The 23,420-nt window shown below is 43.7% G+C and overlaps 1 protein-coding gene across 6 annotated transcripts in view; it reads right to left on the bottom strand.

Moving 5' to 3' along the window:
- Positions 1-216: 216 nt before the first annotated feature.
- The window catches only part of SCTR (secretin receptor), a 75,905-nt gene continuing 52,701 nt past the window's right edge, over positions 217-23,420 (bottom strand). For 5 of the 6 annotated variants that reach the window (XM_016151408.2, XM_016151411.2, XM_016151412.2 and 2 more), the window contains 9 exons: positions 21,640-21,737; positions 20,598-20,763; positions 18,312-18,465; positions 11,088-11,148; positions 9,783-9,852; positions 7,286-7,377; positions 5,701-5,827; positions 1,485-1,526; positions 217-412 (listed from right to left, as the gene is read on the bottom strand). In XM_016151408.2, coding sequence (XP_016006894.1) covers positions 245-412; positions 1,485-1,526; positions 5,701-5,827; positions 7,286-7,377; positions 9,783-9,852; positions 11,088-11,148; positions 18,312-18,465; positions 20,598-20,763; positions 21,640-21,737 — 978 coding nt within the window. In that variant the 3' untranslated portion in view covers positions 217-244. The remainder of the gene's footprint in view (positions 413-1,484; positions 1,527-5,700; positions 5,828-7,285; positions 7,378-9,782; positions 9,853-11,087; positions 11,149-18,311; positions 18,466-20,597; positions 20,764-21,639; positions 21,738-23,420) is intronic. The other variant, XM_016151410.2, reaches the window with a different exon arrangement.

Genomic DNA, 23,420 nt, shown 5'->3' on the forward strand with positions numbered 1-23,420 from the left:
ACCCAAATCCCAGGCCCTCTCTCCCCACCCCCACTCCATGGTGATCTAAGCTCCATCAGTTCAGTTCTAAGGAATTCTCACTGTACCCACCATCCCCACACCAAGGCCTGGAGGAGACTGTTAGTAGTCACAGAAGAAAGCACACGACGTCTGCCAGGAAAACGGACTGTCCTGTAGCAGTGTCCTGCCCTCTTAGGCTCCAGCTTGCCCTCTGTCCATGGGTGGCCGGCCCTGTTCCATCCTCTCAGGTGCTGGTCCTGCAGGTGCACTGGCTAGGCCCTGAGAGGCTGCCCTTGGTGCTGTTTGTAAGGCTGCTGGTGCCATTGTTAAAGGAGGAGCTGAGGGCCACAGGACGCAGTGGGATCTCATGGAGGTGCCACTGCCGCCACTTCTTCTGTACCTCCAGCTGCACCTGGCCCCAGAAATCAGCCATTAGCCCAGGAGGGGAGAATGAAAAGGACCCGGTACCCAGAGTTCTGCTCACCCTGCTGGGGCCTCTGCACAGTCCTTGCCACTCTTGCCTAGTGGTCATACCTTGCCCTCTCTTGCAGGCCAGATTGACCAGTACCAGCCTGGATGTCACGGTATTGAGAGCTTCCTCTGGGCATAAATCAGCTGTAGTCTCACTACTGTGCTGGGAAGAAGGGGCTTATGGTTTCACAAATTCCAAAATGTCAACATCCACATCACCTGTGATAATTGGACACATTCCCATGAAGCCACCCTAGCTTAGAACTTATCTAGGGGCCAGGGAGCTGCTCTTCATAAATTTCCTTCACGATCTTCAGCCATAACAACAAAACCTTTTGAGGCTAGGCTTAATACCTGGTTTTTCTAAAATCGAGGCTATTCCCATTCACCATTCAAGTGCGGTGAACCAGATAGATGGTCAACAGTCACAGAAAGGCTGTGCTTATGTGCAATGCTATGTTCAACTAATGACTGCACAGCTTCTGTGTGCCTGGAACCTCGTGTCCTGACAAATACTCTGGGCAGGGGCAGAAGCTTCAAGGGGTCAATGCTCGTTTGGGGGTCTCTGAGAATTAATTTGGCAAACATGTCATCTGAGTCACTCATCTTAGAGATGGGGCCCAGAGAAGGGCAGTGACATCATCCAGCAAGCAGCAGAACAGTTGGGAGCCTGGGTTCTGGTTGGAGTACCTGCACTTTCCTCCATTTCCCCGAACTTCCCAAAGAATCACCTGGAGTCCTTGTTAAAAAACATTCGTAGGCTCCACTCCAGACCATTGTTTGCTGAATTAGAAATGGGGGTAGGATCCAGCAAGTTTACCAAGCTCTCTGGGTGATCTGTTGCTCCCATGAAGTGAGCTCAGGCTCCTAGAAGATGCCTAAGCCAGGAGGCCCTGGCCTCACCCATCCACACCCTCACTCCTCCCCACCCCTTTTCAGGGTAGTTCCCTTTGAAGCAGAATCCAGTGGCTAGGGAGCTCCTTCAGGCAACTGGTCCACCCAAGCACACTCACCTCTCTGTTGAGAAAGCAGTAGAGGACTGCCACCAGCAGGCCCTGCGGAGGGAGCAGAGGCAACAGGGGGTCAGTGTAGATGCTCCAGCACCAGCCTCCTTCCTCCAAACTCCTCCCCAGTTCTTCGATCACCAGGTTCAGGCTCACTCCCCCCAGCTTGGAAGTGTTCCAGAGCCTTCCCACACCTCTCTCACCTCGGGGTGTAGGGGGTCCTCTGTTGGGCCCTCCCAGTGTCCCTGGATGTGCTGGCATCATTCAGCACAGATGGCTCCTTGGGGTCTCTTTTCATCTGTCATTCCCAATGTCTAGCACAGACCTCGTACTCATATGGCAGTAACATTAAAGTAAGGGCTGCTGACTTGGGCTACGGGGAAGGCACGTCACCCGGACTGGTCAGGTGGGCCATTCTGGAGAAGCGAAGTGTTGGGGCCAGCTCATGCGAAACCCTGGCACCTAAGTGGGCTCATTTTCAAGATAAGCTGAAAATCTGGAGATGGTTAAAAATAGACAACTATTCATATTGAAAAAATATGTGAATATGTAATCAGAACAAAGCTTGCGTGCAGGTTCTGGCTAGCCAGCAGTGGGGCTTGACCTCTGTGCTTAATGGGCAGGCAGGTGAACGCCTCTCCCTGATGAGGTGAAAGCATTGAGGGCTACATCTGCCTTGTGTTTCCTGGCATGGTGGGGTTCTATGCCTATCAGGACCCTGCCTCCTTGATACCTCTTATTTTCTTGATGATGTCCACTGGGATTCTGGCATGGATCTCTGCCAGGGTAGGGATAACAGTCTGGTTGTAGGATTTGAACCTAAGAGGCCTGCATGGAACCATGAGCTGTAAGCAGGGTCTCTGCACTGCGAATATCCTGCTCACCTCTTCAGGGGCCTACCACAGGCCAGCCTGGTCTTCCTTATCGGCCTTGCCTTCAGGCTTCTGCATCTGGTGAACACCTTCTCCTTCAGAGGTCGGGGTGCCACAGCTCTGAATTCAGGTGGCCTAACCCTCCTCTCTACTCTCTGGGCCTGCCTTTACCACATTGGAAAGGATTCCAAAGAGCAAGGAACCAACCTGTCTGTGGTGAGCTTAAGATGTAGGACTGCTGAGGGGTATTGGCATTTAACAAGTCTTAGTGACGAAACGAAAAGGATTTGCTTTAGAATGTCAGGCATCCATGACTGCTGCCTAGAATGGGGTCAATTTGGAGTGTGGGGCAGCAAACACTAAGGCAGTGGTTTCCAAGTTATCCTGCATATTAGAATCACCTGGGAGCTTTTCTGAGGTTGCACTCTGTACCCCAAATCTAAATGTCTTAGAGTGGGAGCATAGTAGCTTTGAAAGATCCCCAAATGGTTCAAACAGGCATCACTTACTAGAAACCACTGTCAGAAGGCATGATAAGCAGGCTTTGAAATAAAACAGCTGAATCTGAGCATAGTTTGGCCTGCGTAATTGTGGACTTCCGGGTTCCAGGTGCTTCCTTTAATTCTTACCAAAGCCCTAGGAGGTAGGTGGGAGGATCCCCTCCACAGTGAGGGAACTGAGTCACAAGGGACTTAGGCAAGATTGGAGCTGTGTGTGCTTGGCCCAGAGCGGGCAGTCAGGCTGCCAGCCAAGGTTGTTGCCCATCTCACTGGGCTCAGGATTGCCTGGGCCTCACCAGTCTGGGCCATGAGAATCCAGGGACAGATTTGCACTGTTCAAGTGAGGGCTGAAGCCCTGGGTGAGGGAAAAGTAGCTGAGTCCCAGGTATGTATAGGACAGGCCTCACATAGCCAGCAACTTTAAGAAACTCCACAGTTCTTATACATTTATTAAAAATGAAGTCTTTAAAGAATTTTAATGAAAGGGAGAAAGTTCATAATTAAAGTCCAGAATTAAACAAGCAAGACACAAAACCGCACAGCATGATCCCAATTACATGTGTGTTTGGGTAGATCTGTGTGTGTCTTCCTGGGTGGAAAAGAGACTTTGAAGTAAATACTTCAACATCTTAACAGAAGTTATTATGGGTTATGAGATTACGGATAGATTTTTCTTTTAACTTTTCCTTATTTTCCAGAGGAATTCAATAAAAGAGTATTATTACTACAATCAGAAAGAGCTAATAAACTTTAGTTTTTAAAATCTATGACAGTGATAATGGTATCGTGGTTCTTTAAGCTTGTCTTTTAGAAACGTATACTAAAATATTTACATTTGAAATAAAATGATGTCTTGGATTTGCTTAAAATGATGGGCGATGGAGTGGAGGAATGGATGGGGATGGAGATGAAACAGGATAGGCCATTGGTAATGGCCACGCAGGGGTTCGCTCTACTATTTTCTTCACTTTTGTATATGGAAGAAATTTTCCATAATACAAATTTTAAAAATATGTATTATATATAATTTAAATGTATAATATATAATGATATAGTAACATAATATGTTTATATGTGAACAAAGGTTCTTCTTTAAAAAATCTTTTAAAGATCTTTTTTCTTTATAAACATTTCTATGGGAACATTAGGGAAGTGCTTTTGGTTTTCTTTCAATAAGCCATTCCCCAGAGAGAAGCCCATTGGCCTTTGCTTGGGTAGTCCACAGCCCCAACCACAAGCCCCAGCTCTGGGGGTAGGCAGTCCCCATCCAGGCAGGGAGGCAGACCTGGGTCTCTATGGTCTCTCAGAGGTCAGTACTCACTGTCAGCTGGGTCAAGGCCTTCCATCCATCTGGACCTGGAATCTTTTACCTGCCAAATGGGCCATTGTGAGCCCAGCCTCCACATGCATAAGAGCCATAGGCATGAAAGCTTTTTGGCCCAGAGAAGGAGAATCATGGGTTACACAAGAGGTCAGGTATTCTAGAGGTCTAGGGCGCTGCTGGGGGACTGGGCAGAAGAAAGCTCAGAGGAGGGGAAGAGGAGACAGCTCTGGGGTAGAGTCTGAAGGTGAAGGTTAGGGAAGACTCAATAATGTGCTCCTCCCTGGAACCTGAGAATGACAGATGACCCTGGTCACTCCCACCCTGAACAGAACTCTGGGAATGAGGGACATTCTGAGCAACCATCCTGAGGCCACGGCCAGCCTGGTGAGGAAGACTGCAAGATGATCAACCTGGCTGCTTTAGCAAAACCTATTGGGAAAAATTTCTCTCAGTCCCCAAAGCTTTTATCAGTAGGCTTTTCCTGGGACCTAGCTTGTTTTCATCTATGTACACTGTAAATTTTGAAACAGATTGTGTTTCTATCTTTGCTTTGGCTATTGGGAAACTCCAAATCAAATTTATGACCCACTTCTTTCACCTTTATAGACTTTATCAAATTCGTTTCTGTGTATGAACTCTTTTGACTTTTATTTTCTTTTTTCACTGATCACTCATCTACTTGTTTTCTGTCATCTGTATGTTTTTCCCAAAAGTGACATCACATTGTTTCTGAAAGGAGATAGCTCTGAGTAAATAAAGAACCTTTTGAAGTTTGGAATTCATGTTAAGAGTCCCTTCTGTTCAAACATCTTTTCTACCTTTTTTAACCTCATGACATCTTGTTAAATAAGTAGGTGGGTGCCTTTTACCCTTTTTTCTTTTCTTGTAAGTTGGTTTTTATTTTTAATAAGGTGTGTATGCACATGAGTCAAAGAGTCAAATGATTTTTGTCACAAAAAAACTGAAGTCTCCTGACACTCTCCCCACCCCCATTTCCTGTTCCTCAGAGGCAACTACTTGGAACTCTCTTAACAGATTCTAAATAATATGCTGATGCTGCTACTTCTGGATGTTTCAGTTTGGGGCATTTTTATGGACTTCCCAGAATGAACATGAGGATATTGTTGTTTGAAATACCCTCCCACAAAGTTCATCTCCCTGCCCCAGTTTTTGATGATTCGGCCGTAGCTGTCAGCGCTTACATTACTGTGACTGTGAAGATGCTGTTGAGAGTTGCACAATATAGCATGCTAGTGTTACTCTTCTCTTTTGTCTTTCTTGGAGTCAGTGTCTCTCTCCTTAGTTTTTTCTCTCACCCCCGTTTGACTGGTTGCCCTTCAGTCACACAGCACAGTGAGGTTCTGCCCCTGCCTCTCTTGGGTCTCTGCCAGATGAGACATCCATCTTCCCAAACCGCACAGCTAAACTCTTCTGGGAAGATCTGACTTGCTGTTTATATGGCCTCCAGGTTTCTCTAAGGAAAGAGAGAACGCCTCTTTCACCTTAAAGTCACAGTCCCCGAAACTTACCTGGAATGAGCCAAGGGCCAATTCAAAAAACAGCCGAATCTCCATGGCATCTTCTGGGGAGAGGGCAAAGACGATATAGTGGACTCCGAAGAGGGGGATCAGCAGGAGAGTGGACTTGGCTAGACGCCTGGGGACACAGAGACACAGAGACACGCTGCAGTCTCCCACCCTCTCCCCTACCGGTGGGCGCAGGCTCCACACACCTCCTCTCTTGCTTCATTGCAGGAGGCTTCACAGCAGTGTCCCCATACTTTTTTTTGTTTTTACTTTTTATTTTGTAAAATTTCTGACTTCCATAGACCCATCACCCAGTTACAATATTTATCAACCCATGGCCAGTCTCTAAACTTTCTAATCATGCATCCCACCGGTAAAAACATCTGAACTTGGACCAACCCAAATAGCTATTTATTAATTATATACATATATGACTGCCATTTTAGGTCTAATGTATTATTAGCAAAGCTAGCATCCTTATTTGATAATAAATAAAAAGTGTTTCCATTTTCTTCCGAGGTCAGAGTTGCCCAATTTAGCAAATAAAAATAGAGGATGCCCAGTTTAATTTGAATTTCAGAAAAACAATATATATATATTTTTTGGTGTAAGTACTAAAAAAAAACTATTGTTTATGCAAAATTCAAATTGAATAGGCATCCTGTATTTTATCTGGCAACTTTATCCTTATGCCCAACTCTCCCCTTCTTTGGAGCCCATTTCTCTAAAGACAGTCTAGGGAATCTGCCACCAAGAAATCCAGGCCACTGACAGATTCTCAAAACTCAACTTCACGGAGAAAGCTCTTGTCGTACACTGATTCATCTTTAACATCTGTCATGGGCTGAATTGTGTTCCTACTCAAATTTGCAAGTCGAAGCGCTCACCAGCAGGACCTGAGAATGTGGCTGTTTTTCAAAGTTAGGGCCTATGAATAAGTGGAAGTCATTGGGATGGGGTCTTAATCCAATCAACTGGTTGGATAAGAGGAGACACCAGGCATGAGCACACAGAGAAAAGGCCATGTGAGGACCCAGCAGGAAAGTGTCTGTTTACAAACCAAGCAGAGAGGCCTTGGGAGAAACCAACACTGCCAGCCTCCAGAACTGTGAGATAATTAATTTCTTTTGTTGAAGATACCCAGTCTGGGGTATTTTGTTATGGCAGCCATAGCGAACTAATATAGCATCTCTCTTTAACATCTTAAAGGTCTAAAAGTATTTTTGCATTACACATCTCCTTGAAAATCTGATGAAAGCTAATGTCACTCTTCCCTGAAAAATACAGCTACCTACACAAACTTATCTGAATTTGGGTCTCTGAAGTCCATTGCTGACCCCCTAGCCTTACTCTAGGGTGAGATCTCTGCCTCCTAGGATCCTGCTGAAGTTCCTTATCTTCCCACTCCCAATGTCTCAGGTTTCACAGTGAACCCAATCCCTCTCCCTGCATTTACACCATAAACTCTTTGGAGCAGGTTGTTTTCCTTTCTCCATCTCCTGTAGTGCCTAGCACCAGGTGGGTAAACGGTAGGTGCTCAGTAAATGTGTGCCGACTAAGTGTGTCTAGGTCTTTGCCTTCCACTTACTTATAATGATTCACTTCATTTCCTCTTGTTTCTTGGGTTCTAAGTTTTCTCATCAGAATTCTTAGAATGTTTATAAAAAGGATGAAATTAATCTGTAAAACACAAGGCAGAAGGGGCACTAAAGGTGATTTGCATGCCAACCCCCACCCCCCACCCCAGAAGTCACTGCAGACCACACCCGGGTTACATCCAAGATGGCACATCAGTGATTCCCCACCCTCACCCCTTGTCCTAGAAACAAGCTGTCTGTAAGCCTTAGAGGCACAACACGCCTCCTAGCACTGGGCTGTGGGAGCTTTAAATTGGCTCATCTGCAGCAGGATTCCTCACACTTGGAGTGCATTGGAACCCCCAGGGGATCTTGTTAAAATGCAAGTCTGGGTGGGCCTGAGATACTACGTTTCTAACCAGCTTCCAGGGAATGCCAGAGCTGGTCCTTGGACTACACTTTGAATAGCAAGGCTTTACAGAGATGTTCTTAAAATTTAGGGTGCAGATTGTTGGGTACCCTCCCCCCAGCTCAACCATCAGCTCTAGGAAGCCATCCTTGATTACCTCCCTTCCCTAATTCGTTGTAGTTAGGGGCGATGTTCCTGTGTAAGAGCACTGGAAATATTTGAGAGGAGCTAACACATGCATCTGTCAAACTTGTGTGTCTGTCCACTTGTCTGCCAATTCAATAACTTCCTAGAGGGCAGGAATGGAGTCTCTTCATTTCTTTTGTTGTCCCCTCCCCCAACCTAGTGCCAAATGTTATGAAGTTGCCCACATGGCGGCACCTCTTCTTCCTGCTCACCACTGGCTACAGCACCACTTACAGCAGCAGGGATGAGTGGAATCGCCCAGCTGGGCACCCTTATTGTTCACGTAAATAACCCGGGGCCTGGGGACGCTTGCCAAAAGACAAAGGATTAGTGGCCTGTCCAGGACTGCTAGCCCAGTGCTGCTTCTTCAGGAACACTGCTTCTTAGCTTGTTGTGCATCTCGCTCTGAGCTGGCTGTGCACAGGGTAAACTATTAAAGGCCATTAATCTTATTTTATTTTATGTTATTTTACTTTTTGTCCTAGAGTTGTATTTGATTTAATAGGGACCACTTAAAGGCAAAAGAGAAAAATCTTAAGTTCTCAAGAATGAGTCTTAAATAATGGAATTCTAGGCCTTGTGACAGGCTGGTAGGGAAATATTTTGCTTCCAAGTGACCATCCAACATCTTTCAATTATGAAAGAAAACAGTCCTGTGAAATCAACCTGGAGCACCTGGGGCTAGTCGTCCCTTCTCCGGGTCTCTCCAGGGCTGGGCTGTCAGAGTCTCAGAAAGGAAACTGTCTTTATCAAATGAAGATATAGTTTCCTGTGAGAATATTATGCAGTGATAGCATATCGGTGGGTCAAGTAACTTCAAATGACATAGGAGAGCTCACATCTATTGCTAAGTGAAGAAAAAAAAAACTAGGATACAAAACTATATTAAGCATTTTGAAAAAAAAGTATGTGTGCTCCAAGAAAAAGATAGGAAGCAAAAGCACATGTGTATTTACAATGAGGATCTAGGTGTAACTGGTGATTTGTGGGTGATTTTATTCCCTTTTAAAAAATATATTTTATATCTTCCAATTTTCTGTTACATGAATTCTATTTTAAAGGGAAGAAGGAGAAGGAAAAGATGGGGTAGGGGTACAGGAGGAAGGGGGGAGGGGAGGGGAGGGAATAGAGGGGGAGGAAGAGGAGAAAGAGGAGGGGAAGGAGATCATGGAATGATCACCTCCTTCCACCGGCCTCAGAGGTTACCCAGTCAGCCAGTGGAAGAGGAAGGGGCCGCTGCCCCATGCTGTACCCTTTCTTCACTCTAGCAAGGCCATGGAAGGTCTGTCAATTGATCCTGCAGCCATGGCATCCCTCCAAGCCCTGTGCATAGCTGAGGAGCTGATTCTATCCATGAGACAGCCCCACTGTGTCCCTTCCTCTGTCCCCTTATCCTCATTCATTCCCTAGGTTCAGCTGAAGCACCTGGGAACTTAAAGCTAAAGTGATCAACCAGGCCAAAGACCACAACCTTACTCATCTTTCCCCAGCCACAACCCACCCCCTCCCTCCATGATCCCAGATTAATGATTCTTCCCAGTTTAACAAGAGGTTGCCAAAAAAATGATCAAGACCCAGCAAGCTGACCAATGAAGGGGGAATTGAGGCCAGCATGGAGCCAGCCAGTTTAGAGCAAGAAGTTCTATTCACTATATTTTAGTGTCTACTCATAGATAAAAGCGAGTTATATAAGCGCTTGCCTCCTGCCTGCCCCTCACCCCATTGCCATCCACCTTTCTCTAGGGGTGGAGCTTCTAGCTCCTCATGCTTCTGCACAACCTCTGGAAGCTCTGAGGTTTAACCCTCCTGAACCTAGAGGAAGGGGTGCTAGCCCTGTCTCCTCTGTCCCTACAAGCCAGTCACTATTCTTTCTCTCTCACTGGAGCTCAGCTTAGGGGAGGATGGCCACTTACCAGGATAGAGAGGATCACAGGCCCTCGAATGACCCACCAGACAGATAAATTGGCATTGATGTCCCAGCACCTATGGAGAGACAGCCAGGGATCATTAGGAGTGGGAAGCTGGTTGACCAGAAAAGACTGACGCCCTGAGGTGCCCTTTGTATGAAGGACACACGCTGGTGGTCCTGAACCTTGTGTCTGTGTGCTCAGCACCATGAGAACGGCCTCTTCCTGCTGCTGCCCAGGAGCACTGCTGGGGCCGAGGGAGCAGCACCCTTTCTCCATGCACGTTCAGTGAGTGTCTAGGGGAGCAGATATGTGAAATCTAACAGCCAAAAGATCCCGGATCTTAAAGCTAGCAAAATGGCACACTCAAGTGCGAACAAAGGCCAGGCAGGTGACATCAGTGAGTAAAGTGGCTGGGTGACTGACATGACCTCAGGACCCCAGGACATCAGGTGTGGGTGGTACTTGGCAAACTGGACAGCATGTGCTTGGTCTAAGGCAGCCACAGCTTTGCTCTCGTTGATTTTTCCCACAAGAGAACATGGGAAATGCTAGCAGAACTTTTGATTTTTTTTTCTAGAGAAGCTGAAAATCCAGATTTTTTTTTAAAGTGAATTTACCAAATTAAAAAAAATATTTTGAAACAATTATTTTGGGCTGATTTTGGACTGCAAGATCCTTATAAGCCTCATCTGACCTACTGCACTTTCTGGCCTGGCTGTGTTATTCTGCCAATGAGACCCTGACTCCTGCTCTGTCATACTGCCTCACTTCTTCTCTGGTTCCTTTCAAGCTTTCTTTCCATGTACCTATTCCCAGAAGGTCCCCTAGGCTCACCTCTGTCCCCAGTGCTTCACATCTTCAGAGAACAAGACTAGATCTCTATATCCCCAGTAGGAGTTGTTGAGAATGCAGCTGCCACTCTCCAGGCCTGACTCTGCAGGACTCTCCAACATCCAGATATAGGGAAGAGCAGAGGAGGAAGATCCCAGAAGGACGGAAAAGCTAGTTTAGCCCTTAGAACTTCTTCCCTGAGGAGCACCTGCCTGGGGTTTCACAGCTCCTCTCTGGCACTTGACCTAACCAGAGCTGTCAGGGCAGGCAAAAAGGGAGAGAGGCCTGAGAAGGTGCAAGTGTGGTGTCAGCAAGTTCCCACCCCGGGGGAGCTGGGCACTCAGTAGCCTGGCACCCCAGAGAACTCTCCTCTGGCTCCCAGGATGAGAAATAGGCCTCTCCTAGACAGCTCCAAAGAAGTGTCTGTACTGTTTGAAGAACTAGACACTCTTGTTATCTGTCCTTCAAATAGCTTACCCAACATCTTCCATAAAGTGTTTGGTGATAGCCCATGAAACAGCAAAGATGGCTGGAGAACCTGAGGATAAAAAATAAAGGGAGGGGCAGAAGTTTTCAATACTTATACAAAGAACAAGACAGGTAGGAGCCAGGTGCCATGGAAACCCCTTTGTAAATAAATTCTATGTGAGTGTGTAGCCTTGGACTTCAGGGGTGCAGGTATATCCTGGTAACTGAGGCAGGATCAGATAGATCCTAAAGGTCACTAGCGGTTTGGGGTCTCCTAGGAACCTGGGCCAGACTCTGGAAGACCTCTGCAGAGAAGAGAAGGGATGGAGTGATAGTCTAAGACAGTGGCCATGTGCTACATTAACTATTGAGTACTTGACATGTGGCTGGTTCCAATGGAGGTGTGCTGAAAATTTAAGATAGATATCAGATTTTGAAGATTTAGTATGAATAAAAGAATGTGAAATGTGTTATAAAAATTTTTATATTAACTAATGTCAAAATGATAGTATTTTGGTTATATTGGGTTAAGTAAAGCATTATTGAAATTAAGTTCACCTGTTTCTTTTTACTGTTTTACTGTATTCACTAGAGAATTAAGTTACATGTGCGGCTCAGATTCTATTTCTAATGGACGTGACAGTCTATATGCTGAATGGGAACTATCCTGTACCTGGGCTGCTCAATTTTCAGACCTCTAGCAGCCAGGTCTCTTCCCTGCTCCAACCTTCCACACACACTCCACCCCAGGCAGGAGATTAAAGGATATTTCTCTGGAGGAACCAAACAGCCCCAGACAAAGGGCCTACAGATAGTGATGCTGGAGACTCCGCATCACAGTGGCCACTTCCAGCTTGGTCTCCCTTGAGACACATCCCCCACACACAGGGCCTTCAGTCGATTGTGAAGTGACATGCTTAAATATGAACAGTCAAGGCCACTGACATCTGAGGATAGCTGATTACATAAAAGACAAGGACCAAAACAATCAGAGAAAAGGAACTCAGAGGAAATAGACCATACAGACTGCAGGAGGAACTTGAACAAAACAACTCTAAGGGATATCATCAGAAAGGTAGAAGATTACATCTGCAAGATAAACAGGATGCTGAAAACAGGGAGCATTCAGAGTTCAAGGAAAAAGGCTTAGAAATTGAGTGTAGGATAACCACGATAAAAAAAAAAAAAAATTCCGTAGGTGGTTTGGAAGACAAAGACTTGGAATCACCCAGAAAGCACAACACAAAGAGTGGAGGGGGCAGAAAGAATGAGAAAATTAGAGGTCTATTCTCATCTACTCTACTATCTGTACTATCTGATTAAAAGTTTCAGAAAAAGGATTAAAAACCAGATGGGGAAAAATGATCAAATGGATAATGTAAGAATATTGTCCAAGAAATGAAGAATGTGAATTTCCAGATGAAAGGGCCACCAGATGCCAGCAAAAAGGATGAAAACAGACTTCCATGGGGGCATATCTCTATGACATTTCAAAACAGAACAGAGAGAAGACCCTGCATCTTATATTTAGAGAGATGAGTAAAAGGGCTCAAGAAACAGAATGATATGGCACGTCCCATACCGCCAGATGCCAAAAGAGAAGGCCTTGAAAACTCTGGGGAAAATGATCTTTCAACCTAATTTTCATGTCTAGAAAATTACAAATTAGGTGTGAAAATTGAACAAAGGTATTTTCAGATATGCAGTGAAAAAAATGTACCTTCCACGCTCTCTTTGTTAGATACTGGGGGATGTGCTCCAATGTAACTAGAGAGTAAACCGAAATTCTCAGCATAAAGGTTAAAGAAGTTGAGCAAGTTTCAAAAACAACCAGCACAAATAGAACAGGAAGACAGAAGCCTCTAGAAAGAAGCCTCTAAAAAGAAACAAGAGACCTAAAATGTAGTCATTTTTGCTAAGCCCTACCAAGACTTAATTCCTAACCTGATTGCAATTTCAGCCTCTCCCAGGAGTTGAATTTTAAACCAGTCAGTCTGGAATTCCCTGGTCAGCACTAGTGGGGTAATCTGCTTGATAAAACACCTCCACCCCCACACCTTCCTTCCCCTAAGGGAAGATGACCTGACTGAAATAATCCATTATTTTAATTTCTTGCCCACCCTCTTTCTTCCTATAAAACCTCCCATTTTGAATTACTTAATAAAGCCAGTTAAATCTTCATATTTATTCCACTGAATTTTGTTCTTTAACAATGAATATATGGTTGAATAGTATGTCCCCAAAATTCACATCTACCCAGAACCTCAGAATGTGACCTTATTTAGAAACAGGGTCTTTGCAGGCGTAATTAATTAAAATGAGGTGATACTTACAAGAATGCCACTCATACTGGGACCCTAATCTAATATGACTGGCATCCTTACATGAGGGCCATAAGAGACACAGAGAGGAGACATAGAGGGAAGAAGGCCACGTAAAGATAGAGGTAGAAACTGGAGTGATGCACAAGCCAAAGAACGCCAAGAATGCCAACAACCGCCGGAAGCTAGCAGAGAGGCATGGAATAGATTGTCCCTCAGAGATCACAGGAGTCTACCCGACAGAAACCTTGGTCTTGAACTTCTGGTCTTCAGAACTGTGAGAGAATACATTTCGGTTGTTTTAAGTCACTAGGTTTGTGGCAATTTGTTACAACAACCCTAGGAAACTAATACAGCAGGGGGAAAAAAACCGACTAGGGATTAATAGATTTTATGTTGTATTTGATGATTTGGAAAATAGCATTGGAGGGTTTCCAGTTCTGTTGGAGAATTTGGGAGAATTAATGACAATATAAAACAATAAGTAAATTTAAAATGACTCCATGAAAAATAAAAAGTTAAATATTAGAAAATCATTGTAAAGCATCTGGCTCAATAATAAACAACATTTACACAGTGAGAATGATGATTTGGATATGATTTAACCAAAAACCGTGAAAAGGTCTAATGGGAGCATGAAGGTAGTGGATGAAGAATTTTTTATCCTTATTCTTCTCCATGATCAGGAATCAACAAATGATGCCACAGATGGGAAAATCAAGAAATAGTAGAATATCATTTAGAAACATGAGAGTACATTTTAGGAGGAATAGCTAAAGTTGAAGGGCATTACCTCTGAGGAGCAGAAGTGTGGTCAGGTGACTGCTTTTTGTATAATAAGCCTTATAGTTCTATTACTTCTTTAAACCAAATATTTGCATGACTTTGATAAAAATAATAATTATAAAAATCCCTGCCTCAATTTTGGGGGCTCGGGGCAAAGACCAGGGATTCTGAAGGCTACATAGTCATTCATTGTCTTACACCTTTAACAGAGAGTTAGTGAGAAAGTGAAAAACTGATAATGGCCTGAGTCAGGATTCCCAGTGTGGTCCCTGTAATGTAGGGCAGAGAGAAGAAAACTGAAATGTTAAATCAGCTATATTCAGACTGCAATATGCTGATCAGCCCTGCAGCCAGACCAGGAGGAAACCTGCAGAACAAAGGAAGATTTCTGCTGGGATTGCTAGCAACTCATTTCCCCACACCCTGAAAGAGAAACAAGAAAAATAATCTTTAAGTGGCACTCTATGCAAAATAGAATTGTTCATTCCCTAAGGCTAAAATCATAGGGAACCTATGAATCAAAGGCTAGGAACTACCAGCAGGCCTTTCACACTACATATTCTAACCTTCTCACGCTACATACTCTTATCCTTCCTCACTGTTTGTCCATGTCAAAGGAAAAAAGGTAAACAAAGTCTTTAAACTGTAACTCATAGGAACTAAAGAATGATATATAAGCCACATTCCCAAAACATTCTGGGTCCCTCTCAGTGTCTTTACTCTGTCTCACTGTTCTCTCTCTATTGTTTCTGTTCTCTCACTCTGTTTCTGAGAGGAGACCACACTCTATGGAATGTTACCCCTTCTCTAATAAACATTCCTTTTGACTCTAACTTTGGTGTGTGTTTAAATGGTTTCTTACACACCACCAAGAACTCTCTTTCTCTCTCAGTTCAGGGTTTGAGTTTCCCGTGACTCAGAGAATTTGCCCTGTTCTGCATCACCCGGACTAGCAGCATTGGGATTACTTGGGGCCTTGTTAGAAATGCAGAATCTCAGGTGCCACCCCTGTCCCAGAGACTGGCTCAGAGACTCTGGGGGTGGGCCCAGCCACCTGGGTTTGACATTGTGAAAGAGAAAGAAATTTTCCTCTATCCTTCTTGGTTCTTTTGGCTAGTCTAATAATCAAATCAGCATGGGAGAGATTAACAAGAGAAAATACCAAATTTAATTACTTACATGAGAAGTTCAGATACAGAAAGGGAGAATGAGGTATATGACCTTTTGAGCTCAGGATGAGGCAAGTTGTCTTAAAGCTTCGGAGGGGCTTCTTAGCATTTTCAGGGTGATAAGAGCAGATGTTCAGTAATTAGAAGTTTGCCTTGCCCTATAGATAGGTCATAAAAAGTTATTTCTGATAATAACTCTTATTATGGACAAGGCCCCAAATTTAAATTCTTTAAGTGAGAAGTAAAAATTTCGTGTGAGCCCACAGGATCTCAGTTGCTTTCAGATCAAAAAAATCCACATGCCAAAGTGGCACTTCTTGGGGAGACCTGTTCTGAACCCCTTCAACATGCCCTCCATGTGATGACGATACCGGCTACAGCTGGAGAGCCACCAGTTTAAGTTCACTGGTGAGTGGGAGCTTGGTTCATCCCCATAAAAGCCAGTGGCATCACCCTTTTCTGGGTACAGACTGACACCTCTGCCACCTTGTAAAAGCTTTGGATAATTATTAAAAACCTTAAAAGTGTTCACTCCTTCTGACTCAACGATCCCTATTCCAGGATTCTGTATTACACGTGGAATTAACTTTTCCCCTAAAAGTATTCATCACTATGTTATTTATAATAGTGAAAAAATTAGAAACAACTTAAGTGTCTAAATAATAGGTATTTGTCTAAATGCAATCACAGAGTAGTTAAAAATGTTTACAGAAGAGTTGAAAGAACACAGCATGTTTGTGTGTTAATGGAAAGAAGCAAGATCCAAAATTCTACATACAGAATAGTCACAACTATGTGGGGAAAACTGAGTAGGGAAAAAAGTCTGCACAGAAACTCCAGAAAATGTTCAATAAGTGGGATTAGGATAATTTTTTCTACTTACAAAAAATATATCTCTCTTGCCAAGTTTTACAGTGGGCGCAATAGTTAAGCAACCTAACTCTGTAGAAACAAGTTGGGTACAAATTGAGGAGGGGCCACTGCTTTTGCAGGAGAACGGCAGCTCACAGGTTGAGAACTTTAGACCTTCCTGAGCCCTTTCAAGGTCTCCTTGGGGCTGTGTGTCAGAGAGGCCCACACAGAGAGGAACTGCTGCCATTTTATACACTGTTCTCTTCCTAAGGCCTGACCTATAGCAGATGCTCAAAAAATATTTGAGAAAGAAAGGTTCTTGTTATCTCATTTAAACTTTCTAAAAACCTGTGACAGAAGTATCACAATGCAATTTTGTTTCCCCACTAAATGACAAACACTTTAAGTGATGGAACTAGTTTTGTTTTCATAATCTCTATAAGCCCCTCTGAGCACAAAGAAGTGCTTGAAGCAAGTTGAATAAATTATGATCCTTATATTATAGATTATAAATCTGTCCATATTCATATAGCAAAATCCTGGCACATCTGGGAGTCAAGGCTCAGTGAATTGGGCTCCACACTGGGTGCTTTTTTGGCATAGTCAGCTGCCAAATTAATTTATTTTATGTTTAAAGGTGAGTCCCTGGTCACCTGGCACTCTGGGACTACTGGCCTATGTAGAGCTCCAGAGATCTTTAGAGCCCTACAACTCCTGCTGGCCTAGGATCATGTGCTAATCAAGCTGCCAAGAGTTCAGAAGCAGGAGGGCTCAGTGAGCTCTGCCAGGTCAGGTGACTTCCCTAATGGTCTGATGAGGAGATGGGGCACTTACATGTAGGATTTAGATAACCAGAAAAAGAGTGGAGGGCATTCCTGCAGGGGCATTTCTTAATTAAAAGCACCATGAAGAAAGCAAATGAAGCTAATGGTTGGTACACATGACCATCCCCGTAAGCCTGTGAGTCACCCCCAGGAATCTGGTTCTTTGTCCAGAATCCAGTGGGTGACTTACATGTGTTTATCAAACAAACGACTAACTGATGGATGGATGGATGGGCAGACAGACGGATAAATGTATATTTGTTAACAGCAAAATAGGAGTTGAGGGGCTTTAGAAAGAGGCTTTAGTTTGAATCCTGGATCTGTCCTTGTTCGCAGTGTGAGTTGAGTATATTATGTCATGTTTCTCAGCCAAGGTTTCTCTGTGGGGGTTCTGAAGGTTGTGATGATTAAATAATGCATGTAAAGTGCTGAGCTCCATGTCTGGCACATAGTAAGTGCTCAAGAAATGGGAGTCGTTATCATACTCATCAACCAGAACGGAAAGGGGAAAGAGATGTAATGCGGCCTGCAGTTGGCTGTTCTACTACCAGTTCCCCTCCTTCCTAGAAACTGAATCCTGATTTCCTTTGGAAAGCCATGTGGTTTGAGTAGCTTAAGCCAACTGGTATGTTCCATTCCCTCAGACATCTGTGATTGGTTCAAGGATGTGTATGAGACTTAAGCTGGCCTAATCAGAGTGAATGTCAGAATATTTGCTGGGAATGCTGGGACATAGCCTCTTTTTCTCATTAGATATGACAAGGAAGCCAGTGGCCCAGAAGCTGCTGGCAGTTACACTGGGAGCATCAACAGAAAGCAAAGTAAAAATACAGAAAGAAACATTGAACTGCTGGATTCAGCCTCGCTTGAAGTTGGTGATCCCTGGACTTTTCAGTTATGTAAGCCAATTAATTTTTTTTATGTTTAAAGCCTATCTAAGCCAGACTTTCTGATGCCTACAGTCGAGAGAACCTTAACTAATACAGAAAGGAAGAAGAAAATGAGGACATATAAAAAGAATGTCTAAGGAAGATGAGGCAATGAATGTTGGGTGGTATTGAATTGTAAAAGGCTTTGAATACCAGAAATTGGGGCTAAATTTTAGTTATTATTTCCCAGTTGAAAGATAAATAAACTAAGACAAGGTGGTTAAATATCAAGTAACTTATCTAAGATTATACAAGTTAACTAACTTTAAGTGTGAAGCTGGAACTAGAAACTAAATCTTTCTGATACCTTTCCCACATACCACTCAGCCGCTACACCCATGGAGAAACATACCCCATCCGAGGGCAATACATCTCTGAAGGCACTTCCTTTCTGAGAAGAAGGAGATGACAAGGAGTGTGTGAAGGTAGAGGCCTTCCACCAGCAGCCAGGCGTAGTTGGCCATGATGCAGTACTGGAAGAAGACCATGACCAGCTTACAGCCCACCTGGACAAAGAGAGTCAGGTGAGCCCCAGGATGGATAACTGTAGGCTTCCCTCTGGTGGCCAGCCCCAAAGGAAGTGGTAGATTCAAGGGCTAGGCAACAGAGTAAGGCTCTGGGACTCATGGCTATTCCTATGGCCTTCCACTCTGAGAAGACTAGGCCCACAGAGTTCCCTAGAGAGCGGAAGTCCACAATCCAGCAGACTAATGGGGCTTCTAAGCCATTGCAGAAACAAGAACTGACTGCCAGTTATAAAATTGTGTCAGATATTGCTCAACTCCCAACTCCCTCATTTTTCAGCTTAAGAAATTGAGGCCTAGGGAGGAAAAGGAATATCTGAGCAAAGGGTTAAAATCCTTTCCAAGCTCAGTGTCCTCGGGAACAGATGAAGAGGGGACATATCAACTACGTTAGGAGGGAACACTGATTATAATAAAAATGGCCTCTGACTGGTACACTGCATCTGGACTGGAGACCTCTAAATACCTGATGGGGATGTTATATTGTTGGCCTTGCCTGATGAAGTGACTCTTATAACAGGCATGCCCCTTATAGGGATCCCTGAAAGCTATGGACAACTGTAGGATAGTGGGACTTCTATGCCAGCACGGCTCCCATACTTGCACCATGAAGATCTCTTTTCTTCTCACTGAACTGTCCCTTGGGGAGAAGATAGCTCCTGGGATGGCCTAAGGGCTGCTTCATCGACTGCTGTGCGGTCATGTCCGCAGAGGAAGAGAACCCACTACTGCTCTGTTGGCCAGCTGTTGTTCCGACTCTATGACCTCCCATAGACTCTGATTCCACGCATCATCCATGGTTGGCTCATAAGTCTGATGTTAATAAAATCCGAGAAGGTTCCTTGTTGGATACTGCTGGACTTCTCCACTGCTGCTCAGTGATGGGGTAGAGCCTGAATTTCAGTCTCCTGACTCCTAGTCTGGAGATCGCCATGAGAATCATGGGCCCTACTTTAGGGACCTCTCAGTTCCAGTCAGAACACACACAAACACACACACACACACACACACACACACACACACTCACACATGTGCACATGCACACACAAGTGAAAAGCTATAAACAATACACACTTAATAGATCTATAAGAAATCACAGATTTGAGTGGCATAAAGTGGCAGGCAGATTGACTGAACCAATTTCAATTTCCAATTCCCTTCTCCTTCATTTGCCTCTGCTTTGGAGCCTCTAATAGTAAGAAACTCAATCTCCCAGCTTCCTTTGCAGTTGGGTATGGTCACATGACCCAGTCCTAGCCAATAAGAGGTAGATCGGAGTCTTGGGGGAGGGTGTTATTTCCCAAATGAAAAGGCAAAGTCTCCCAAAGAGAGAAAAAGTTAAAGCTTTGACTTCACTTCTTCTTGTTTGGAATGTGGATGTGAGGCCTGGGATTGCAGCAACCATATTATAAATGTGTGTTTTAAAGCATGGGATCAAAAATGGCAGAGCAGAAAGAGGAAAGACGACTGCGTCCTTCATGACATTGTGGAGCTACTGCATCGCCTCTGGATAGCCCATCTGTGGACTGCTTATGTAGGAAATCAGCTCCATCTGTTTAAGCCACTGATGTACAGTTTTCTGTGGTATGCACCAAAAGGGAATCCCAACTGACAGAGTGTTATTACAATGAATTAAGATTTGTCTGAGCATTCAGAAGGAGTAAGAGGGTTAGATTTAACAAAACATGACTGTTTTACTGAAGAGCTATGTGTGTAGGTATACAGGCACATGCCCACTCTTTTCCTTCTATAACCTATCCCAACCCTCTCTAGATTTGGCCATCTGTCTACAGCTGAGACTTGGCAGAAGCAGGGAAAAGAGGAACCTTGCTATGAATCTAAATCCCAGAGTGCCTAATCCACTATGGAACACTGGGAGTTGAACAGCAGCCCCTATGGCTTCCCAAAAAATTGATCTCGTACATGACTCAGACTGTGCATGTAGGCACATGAGACTCTCACTGAACCTCCTGGCCCAGCCCCCATGCTAGCTCCTTTAACCTAGGTATTAAACACTGCCTCAGCAGAGACTCCAGGGAAGGATACCCACTCCAAAGTTAGGCCAAGGAAGACAGATAGGCCTACCCTCACCCTGGGACACACAGGCATGTTACCCTGTGGGTATTGCAGTGGACATCATCTGAGGAGAAGAGCACAGCATCCTTGATGAAGTTGGATAGGGCACGCAGGATGAAGGATACAAACAGGTGCATGTGGATATAATTTCTGGTGCAGTGCAGCCTCCTGGAGGGAGAGAAAGCAGGGCCAAAGGGGCCTGGGCTGGGAGGGGCTAGGGCTCAGCCAGGCCCGCCCTCCCCCAAAGTACAGGGGCAACCCAGGCCCTGGTCATCAGCTCTTTCCAGATGATACACCTCTCTATAGCTCTCTATTAGTAGAATCTAAATAAGAATCCAGGCCCCTAGAAACCCAGTCTATAGTGTATGATGTAATTAAAACAAGAAAAAGAAAAAGCTGGGGTCATAGGGGCAACATTATATTCTGCCCTGACCTACTATCATCTCCAGCTCCCAGACTTGTTTAGAAGGAGTGTGGGGTGCCGGAGGAAGGGAAACAGAATGAGAGGGGGCAAGCAGCATAGAAAAAACACAGGCTAGAGGGAGAAATGAAAATGTACCCCTGCAGCTGCTGGTGGCTGTCTCTGCCTCCTCTGCAGAAAGCTTACCTGAGGATGAAGCCAATGCATAGTAGAGAAATGGAGGGAGACAGACCTAGTTCTACTGATACGTTTGAGCACCTAGATGCAGCCGTGCCTAATGCCAGATGCCTTTGAACTTATTAATTAGGTGAATTAGGTTGCCTTTTTTTTTTTCCTAAGCCATTTTAAGGTGGATTTCTGTTTCTTACAACCAAGAGTCTGGCTAATACACCCGTAAAATGGGGAAAATTGTACCTATCTCATAGCATTGTGTGAAATTAGAAATAACACATGCAACTGGTGCAGTAAGTTCTTAGTAATGCTCAGTAGGTATTGAATGAATAAAGGAATGAAGAAACTTTTGCCTCAGGTAAGCTTTAGATCAAGGGATAACAAAGTAGCCCACCCAGACCTTCCTCTCTGACCGGGCAGTTAAAAGAGATGCAAAGTCTATGTACTGGGAAGCCTGAGGAGAAGAAGAGCTGGAAGTGTGTTCTCACCGGAAAGCACAGAGGATGCTGAGGGCAACCAGGAGCATCACCAGGGAGGAGCTATAGCCCACAGTGTACATGACCTTCAGCTTCAGCAGGTACTTGTGCTGCAGAGAGAGGCATGTGTCAGCCCCACCTGCCCACCTGGCTGACTCTGCCCTTTTCTGCCTCAGAGTATACCTGCTTCAGGCTGTTTGAACCCCTTGAACTTGAGCTGCTATGCTGTTCATACCCCAGAGACATCAGTTCATAGACTTTAACATCTTGGCTTTGGAAAAGATTTCAGGGATTATGTGATACCAATTCAAACTTCGGTTCCATATATAAGGCCTCTTACATCGCCCTGAATTCAAGCTGTTGTTTGAATACCACCCGGCACGAAGTGCTCATTGCTTTTCAAGGAATTCATTCAGTATATAGCAGTGCAAAATATGACAAAATTTTTTCTCATGGGAAGCTAAAATCTATTATCTTTGCTTTTTTATTTTTTATTTTTTTTATTACCTTTTAAATTACATGTTTGGTCCTTTTTATTTCTGGAAGTACTTAAAATAAACTAAATTTATCTTATATCCAAGGCCTGTCTTTATTTTAAAATTAAACTTTTCATTTTAAAATAGTTTTAGGCTTACAGAAAAGTTACGAAGTTCTTACCGAGAGGCTGGTCATTTTTTAATAAAGCTATTCTGTCCATCCATCACTCACTTATCTTCCCAGCACTAACCGTTCCCTGTGTCATTAATCGCTTTCCACAATCCTTCACCATTTCGCTCAGTGAATACACTCCAGCTTGTCAAAGTCCTTAAGTAAGACAACCAGAACTGGATAGCTGAAAAGTTTCATGAGTACCCTCAGACTAGGAAGAACTGGAGAGAGACCATCACCTCCCCTGATCTACACACTGCACTCCTGTCAATGCAGCCAAGCAGACATTTACTTGTTCAGCAGTCACTCCACAGTACTGGCTCATCTTTGATTCAAAAAGATCTCAGTGGAATAGAATAATGTGACATACAGAAACAAATGTAAAGACCTGCATTTAGGTTCAAAAAACAAATTGTAAAATGTTCAAAAAGAATCAAGGATATGAAAATTAAAACAATAAAGCCACACCATTTTTTAACAACCAAATTAACAAATATTTGAAACTAATAATATTCTACACAGGTAAAGGTATAGTGTGTGTGAAAATTGGTTCAAACTCCCTGGAAAGTAACATGTATCAAGAGCCTTTGAAACAGGCATTCTTTTTGACCTCCCTTCTACCTCTAGGAATTAATTCTAAGAAATAATTAGATATATATAAAAGCATATTTATATACGAAGATGTTTATCACAGAACTATTGTGATGAAAAACACTCAAATGTCTAACAATAAAAGAATCGTTAATTATATTATTTAAAATCCAAATTATTTTAATGTTATGCCACCATTAAAATGCCACTATCAAGAATTTTAAAAGATTTCAGGGCATGCTAAGAAGTAACGTTAAGTAAAAAGCAGAATACAAATTTTACATGTACAGTGTGATTCCTAATATATGTAAAAAAAAAAAGTGTTAGGTTGAATATATAAAATCTCCCTTTTTTGTGGATCAAAAATGATTGAATATAGGCCATTTTATGTGATTCAATCTCATACATGCATAGAAATAAGATTGTAAAGAGATATGTTAGATGTTAACACTGGTTAACTTTGGATAATAAGTTTATGGATAGAGTTATTTTCATTTGCATTTTTTCTACACTTTTAATTTTTCTACAGAAGAAAAGGGTAATTAATTTAAAAA

This window comes from Rousettus aegyptiacus, unplaced genomic scaffold (assembly GCF_014176215.1).
Source record: "Rousettus aegyptiacus isolate mRouAeg1 unplaced genomic scaffold, mRouAeg1.p scaffold_m13_p_2, whole genome shotgun sequence".
In the NCBI taxonomy this organism is placed as follows: domain Eukaryota; kingdom Metazoa; phylum Chordata; class Mammalia; order Chiroptera; family Pteropodidae; genus Rousettus; species Rousettus aegyptiacus.